The sequence below is a fragment of the Conger conger genome, chromosome 16, assembly GCF_963514075.1.
Source record: "Conger conger chromosome 16, fConCon1.1, whole genome shotgun sequence".
Taxonomy (NCBI): domain Eukaryota; kingdom Metazoa; phylum Chordata; class Actinopteri; order Anguilliformes; family Congridae; genus Conger; species Conger conger.
In genome coordinates this window covers 11,603,637-11,610,998 of record NC_083775.1, presented here as the reverse complement: position 1 = coordinate 11,610,998, position 7,362 = coordinate 11,603,637, and the positions used below count along the sequence as shown (strand labels likewise).

The 7,362-nt window shown below is 49.3% G+C and overlaps 1 protein-coding gene across 1 annotated transcript in view; it reads right to left on the bottom strand.

Moving 5' to 3' along the window:
• The window catches only part of LOC133114038 (voltage-dependent T-type calcium channel subunit alpha-1H-like), a 57,511-nt gene that overhangs the window by 27,835 nt on the left and 22,314 nt on the right, over positions 1 to 7,362 (bottom strand). The window contains 5 exon segments of the mRNA XM_061223234.1: positions 1 to 97; positions 547 to 907; positions 3,655 to 3,661; positions 4,684 to 5,407; positions 6,019 to 6,111. The exon segment at positions 1 to 97 is cut by the window's left edge and continues 55 nt beyond it. Coding sequence (XP_061079218.1) covers positions 1 to 97; positions 547 to 907; positions 3,655 to 3,661; positions 4,684 to 5,407; positions 6,019 to 6,111 — 1,282 coding nt within the window.

Genomic DNA, 7,362 nt, shown 5'->3' with positions numbered 1-7,362 from the left:
TGAACCCGAAGGCCAGCAGCTTGAGCACCATCTCCAGGGCAAACATGCTGGTGAAGAAGATGTTGCTGATCTCCAGGAGTTCTGTCAGCTCCTCAGGCTGTGGAGGGAGAGGCAGGGCCATTAGGGACCACAGATACCAAACACTGATACTGAACACTGATACTGCACACCAATACTGAACACTGATGCTGCACACCAATATTGAACACAGATACCAAACACTGATAGTGAACATCGATACTGCACACCAATACTGAACACAGATACCAAACACTGATATTGAACACTGATAGGAATGTTCCATTTCAGCCCAAATCTTGGATCATCAACCTTCATCAAGCCTTCAAATCCAAATCCAGCCCTGGTTCTCTTTTCCCCTGGGTAATTAGTGCTACTAATTGGGCAGACCTTCACAGCTGACTCTGAGGTAAAGGGAGGATGGAAAAGCAGCAGTTCTCACCCCTGGAAGACTGTGAGCTGCTGATCACCCTGCTCTTACGACAAGGATATTCACAGCGGCGGATTTGGGTGCTGGCACTCACTCACCTGCTGGTGGTACTCGATACCCATGCTGAGTGCGTTGATGAGGATGGCGATCATAATCCCGTGGTTGAAGTACTTGCTCTTCACAATGCATTCCAGCTTCTTGCGGAAGACCTCCCAGCAGAAGGCCAGGCAGTTCCTGTCCCGGACCTGTGCTCGTCGCCGCTGGCTATGGGAGCGCCCTGGGCGACCCTCGTTGCCACGGCAGCGGTCCTGGGTGAACTCGTTTATCCCGTCAGCTGCGGAGACGCCGCTGTCCGATTCATTGAGCTCCAGGTCGGGGTTCTCCAGTGCCTGGACACAGTAGGGGCAGTTCAGCAGGTCTGCGCCCACCACCACGCCCTCCATGGGCAGCCCGGACCGGCTGGCATCTCGGGACACGCCTGAGGGAGTGAGAGATATGGACTCATTTAGCGAGACTTCAGCGTAACTACCAGAAAATCCCAAGAATGCCATATGGCACTCTCGACCCTATACTTTTTCAACCAATCAAAATTACTGCTATACTATTGTTTTGAGTCCCTAAACCCAACTAAATTTGCTCAACTTTCTCAACCAAAGCAAAAACCTGTGGGGCCATTTGGGTGGAGCCACTTCACATTGGGCTCTAGCTACCTCTTTACCGGCTCAGTGTACGTGTCAGAATGAAACATCAAATCCCAGAGCGGTGCCAGGAAGCTCTCCACACAGCTGGCCGTGATTGGCAATGATTACACCCGCACGATGAACTTGGCCGGCACGCCCCCTCTCACGGTCTAGAGCGGTAAAAACTTGGAATTTCCATATGTAGGCTGGGGAAACCATGACACACAGACCTCCATCTCTGCTGGGGGACACAGAACAGTATCCCTGATCCCTCACACTGCAAATTACATTACATTACATTACATTACGTGGCATTTAGCAGACGCTCTTATCCAGAGCGACGTACAACAAAGTGCAAATCAATCACAAGAACAAGTGCAAAAGTAGACCTGAGAGGACAGTACAGTTCCGAGTCCTAGTGTAAACATACAGAAATTCAGAACCCTTGAAGAGTACAATCAACATTCAAACTAGCATACCACTGTTGGCAGCTAGAATACAACAACAGCCAATAAAAACAACAATACCTATACAAGTAACGATATCTATACATAAGTGCCATTACGGTCTAAGGCTAATCACAGTGATTGTGAGTTGGGGAGGGAAAGGTGTAGCCTGAAGAGATGGGTCTTCAGTCTGCACTTGAAGGAGGTCAGAGACTCTGCTGTTCTGACATTCACCGGGAGGTCATTCCACCACCGTGGGACCAGGACAGACAGCAGTCGTGAGCGTGAAGTGCAGGTGTGGCGAGGGGGAGGCGCCAGACGGCACAAAGTGGCAGAACGGAGGGGTCTTGTTGGTGTATAGGTCTTGATAAGGGATTGAATATATACAGGGGCTGATCCTTTAACTGCCTGGTATGCGAGCACCAAAGTTTTAAATTTGATGCAAGCCATAACAGGCAGCCAGTGGAGGTTGCTGAGCAGGGGGGTGACATGTGAATGTCTGGGAACATTGAATACCAGACGGGCTGCAGCATTCTGGATGAGTTGTAGGGGTCTGATGGCAGATGCTGGAAGGCCAGCCAGCAGAGAATTGCAATAGTCCAGGCGGGACAGGACCATTGCTTGAACAAGGAGCTGAGTGGAGTAGGTGGTGAGAAAGGGTCGGATTCTCCGGATGTTGTACAGGAAGAACCTGCACGCCCGGGTCACCGTAGCGATGTTCGTGGAGAAGGATAGCCTGTTGTCCATCACCACTCCAAGGTTTCTTGCACTAGGGGATGAGGTCACTGTGGTATCCTCTAGTGAGATGGAGAAATCAGAGAAGGGAGAGGTTAAAGCAGGGATGAAGATCACCTCCGTCTTATCTGGGTTGAACTTTAGATGGTGGTTGCCCATCCAGCTCTGGATGTCTCTCAGGCGGGCGGAGATACGGGTAGAGACCTGTGTGTCTGATGGGGGGAAGGAGAGAAAGAGTTGGGTGTCATCGGCATAACAATGATAGGAGATGCCATGAGCAGAGATAACGGGGCCAAGGGATCTCGTGTAGATGGAGAAGAGGAGGGGTCCGAGGACTGAGCCCTGGGGGACTCCTGTAACAACGGGGGAGAGGGGTTGACACTCCTCCAGCCCAGGACACCTGGGAGGACCGGCCAGAGAGATAAGATTGGATCCACTCTAAGGCTGTGCCACAGATCCCTGTAGATGCCAGGGAGGCTAAGAGGATGGAGTGGTTGACCGTGTCGAACGCCGCAGAGAGGTCAAGAAGGATCAGGACAGAGGAGAGAGAGGTTGCTCGTGCAGCCTGAAGGGACTCGTTGACAGAGAGGAGTGCAGTCTCCGTCGAGTGGCCAGGTCTGAAGCCGGACTGGTGGGGGTCCAGCAGGTTATTCTGAGAGAGGAAGGAAGAGAGTTGGTTGGAGGCGGCTCGTTCAATGGATTTGGATAGAAAAGGAAGGAGAGATACCGGACGGTAGTTTTGAATGCAGGAGGGGTCAAGAGTGGGTTTCTTTAGGAGCGGGGTGATGTAGGCCCTCTTGAATGATGAGGGAAAGCAGCCAGAGGACAGAGAGGAGTTAACAAGGGCGGTGACAAACGGGAGGATGTCAGGCGTGATTGCCTGAAAGAGGTTTGAGGGGATGGGGTCCAGGGCACAAGTAGTAGGGCGGTGGGAGAGCAGGAGGTGAGACACATCAGTATCTGTAAGGGGACAGAAAGAGGAGAAACAGGGGGCAGACACAGAAATGGAGGCAGGCATAGAAGTGGTGGTGGTCGCGAAGGTGCTGCGGATATCTGCAACCTTTTCGTCAAAAAATACCGCAAAGTCATCAGCAGTGAGCGAGGACTGAGATAGTGGGGGAGGTGTGCTGAGGAGAGAGGAGAAAATGGAGAACAGTTGACGAGGGTTAGAAGTGGAGTTCTGGATTTTTGTTTGGTAGTAATTTCTTTTGGCAGTGGTGATAGCGGAGGAGAATTCCGCCAGGAGAGACTGGTAGGAAGACAGGTCCGACGGGTCTTTTGATTTCCTCCACTTCCTCTCAGCTGCACGTAGGCTTGGCCTGGAGGAACGTAGAAGGTCAGAAACCCATGGGCTGGGAGGGGAGGATCGAGCAGGCCGAGAGACAAGAGGACAGAGAGAGTCAAGGGCTGAGGAGAGAGAGGAAAGCAGCACGGAAGATGCGGAATCAGTGGGTAGTTTGGAGAAGGATTCAAGAGGAGGGAGGGAATCGGTGACTCTGGGGGCAAGGGAGGAGGGCGATAGAGAGCGGAGGTTATGCACATATGCACATATATCGCATCTCAGCCATGGATTTTCTGTCACATGATGTAAGCTACACTGGTCTGACTCAGTGTGACACCAGCTGTCAGCTAAAACCACACCTCACTCATGAGCCTGCATGGGACTACATGAGATCACATCTCAAATCACATCACATCACACTGCGGCATACAGCAAAACCATAAAATAAATTGAGGCAGTTTTGATTTGCCAATGCCTAATTGCACTTATCAAGCAAACAGTGCCTTAAAACAATTTTATACTTGAGAAAAAAGTCATATTATGGGATTAAAATGCTCAGTGCATATGGGCATTTAGCACACACTTATACACACATACACAGGTTTAAGCAATAATGAACATTGCTGATGCCAAGTCATTATGGTCACAGCCAATAGTAATCATCTGAACACTAAATAAATAAAGTAAATACTCATAGGGGTAATGGTAGGAGGAGGGGGTTAGGATGATTCCAAGGGCCTTGACTGACAGGAGTCCTCAAAACATAGAGAACATAGTATTCTCTGTTTTGGTGGGGTCTGAAGTGAGATCTCCTTATGGAGCCCAAATCGCAGGTGACAACCCTGTGAATACCATGGAGAATGACCTACTATGGAATATGGGTTACATAATCCAGATTTAGCACAGACAGGGCTAGGAAACACTTGCAAAATGTTCAGAGTTCAGCATTAGGCGAGTCAGGGTACAGGTTAAACCAGTATGTTTTCAGTCTTCAGCAAAAGATGGGCAGTGACTCTGTAGCTCCATGAAAGTGAGGACCTCCCACCACAGTGGGAGGAGACATGACAGGTCTGAAGAGATAAAAAGACCTACCATACTCCCCCACGCTCAGGGTCAGGCTCATCAAGTGGTTGGCCACCCTCCTGCCCCGGGCCCTGGGGCTGAGGGCAGTGGAGGGGCAGATGAGAGAGGGCCGGATGGTGGGGTAGTTCATGCCCCCATTGACTCTCCCCAGTAGCGCTCCTGAAGGGGAGTTGTTGGCCTGTGGGACCTGCAGGAGGCCCTCGTTGTCCTCGGCCGCCCCGGAAACTGACTCGGCCCCCGCTGGAGGGGCCGGGGGGTCGTCGGACAGGGCTGGCAGCCTCAGCTCGGGCGGTGCCACCAGGGGCTTCATCTCCACCATGTCCACGACCTCTCCGCAGGGCGTGCCGTTGCTGAGGTGATGGTGGTGGAGGTGATGGTGATTTATGAGGTGGTGGATGGACTGGTTCCACCTCCTCCTGCTGCGCCCGTTGGCCCCGCCGCCCGCTCCCCAGACCCCGCCGTCACCGTTGGGGTTGACTTTCTTCCTCCGCTTGCTCTGCCAGCTGCTGTAGAGGCGCAGCAGACGCCGCTTCACCTTGCGGTACAGGTGGCCGATGTAGCGCAGCATCTCCTCGTAGCAGCTGCCCGGCTCCGAGAAGCTGGCCAGCGTGCTGTCGTTGGAGCGGAAGCGCGCCCGCTGCTGCTGCATCAGCCGGTTCTCCCGCTGCTTGGTCTCCGAGAACTGGGTGGTGATCACGACCAGGCACAGGCTGATCATGAAGAAGGAGCCCACCTGCCGGACACACAAGCAGCAGCGCATCAGTTATTCTGCCCGGTAACCGCCCCAACAAATTAACTAAAACTACAGGCTACAGTGAAACAGAGCTGTTAGTCCGAAGCTTTGCCTCAATCGTCTACAGCAGGGGTCATCAAATCTGGTGCTCGAATCCAAATCAGTTTTCTTTTCTCACAGGTAATTAACTGAACAATTAGTGCTACTGATTGGCCAGGCTGTCTTCACACCTGACTCCCAGGTAAAGGGAGGGTGGAAAACCAGTGGTTCTCAGCCCTTGAGGACTGTGATTTGAGGAACACGGCAGTTAACTTAACTTCACAGATTTTAAAGAGTTCCTTTCCAGGGCTTTTGCTGAACTGTGCGAAGCGCAGCTTTTTGCAGGCAGTCTGAGTGCAAGGTTACACAGTCGGGGAGTGAGCAGTGTGCACCACTGCTTGGTATGGTGCCAGCACCACAGATAACACCACTGCAGAATATACTCATATTGTCTGCTGTAACATAAATACGATCTGCACCATTTCATTGATTTGAACTAATATGCAATAAAGCAGCACATTACATGTCATGCACAAAAAAATTCAGTACATAAATGAACAAAGTTTACTTACTATTATGAGCAATATAAAATAAATAAAGTTGTAAAAGGAATGCGCATTCATTACATAATACATGATGTCCACCCATCCTTCCAAGGTTATGACCTGCAGGGAGAACAGAAGGGAGAGAGTTAAAGCGGAGGGGGCTGAACCCAGCGCACATTTCAATTCCACAACTTCAGTTCATAAGTGTGCATTTTAAATGACCTCATACTCAAAATGTCTACTGTTATTCTACTGTCACCAAGATCACATATTCAAATGAGCCTTCTTCCCCCAAGCAGTTTATTGGGTTTACCCAGTTCTTTCTGTGTAAATAATGACTTTGCTGAGAGCAGATTTGCATCCACACTATCCAGCAAGAAAATGAACAATAAGGAATTAAGTTTTTGTATGGCTCTCCTTTGATATTTATTGAATATTTATAAAACTTCAATCCTGAAGTGAAAGAATAAAGGTCTTGAACTCTGCAAACATTTTCCAATTTCCACGCAATCAGATTCTGATCCAGGCAATTAGCTTAGAGATCATACAGGCAAATATTAACTTCTACCAAGCAAGAAAATTAATATTTTTAAGGAATTGTACTAGGTGGAGTTTTAGGTTCTCTTTTTACCTATTTCTTATTGAAGTGAACAAATATGTGTAAAAATTTTGCAATTACCAAGCAATCATTCTGAGAGACTGGCTTTGATATCACAGGCAAATATTGGCAAAAACAATTATTCAGTCTCATCCTTTCTTCAGTCCAGCCCCAGAAGTACCTAATTGAGAGCAGTCTACCTGCACACACACACACACACACACACACACACACACGCACTCACTCACTCACACTGCAGACAACTATCAGCTGAAAGTGTAGTGTTCACCTCTGTGGAGAACCTTCTAGAAAAACTGTCTCTTGACTACAAAGCTTGACTGCAAAATTTTGTGTGTGCTTGCGGTTTCTCAGAAGTGAGTGGTAGCCAAACACAAAAGGAGAAACAATGGGGTGGAAATGAGGATAAACCTTGATTGCACTTTTCAGCAGCAAAGAACGACAGCCAGCTTGTTAGTGCAGCAAACTCCTGTAGTGAAATCTATATGGTCTGGACTTCATCGTATTTTCAGCATTACTTTTAAAGACACGTGTACTGTGCTGTACTTCAGAAGAAGACAGTATCACACATTACTGTGCTGCTGTGGATTTGAACATGGAACACCAATGCTTGACTTGACTACAGCAATCATTACACCCAGGCATTTTCTACGCTTTACTAAACTTGTCTATTATACTGGAACCTATGAAACACTCTATGAAACCACCTTCTGGTCCTCTTGGTTTGCTCAATTGCACCAGGAAAGGTAAATCAA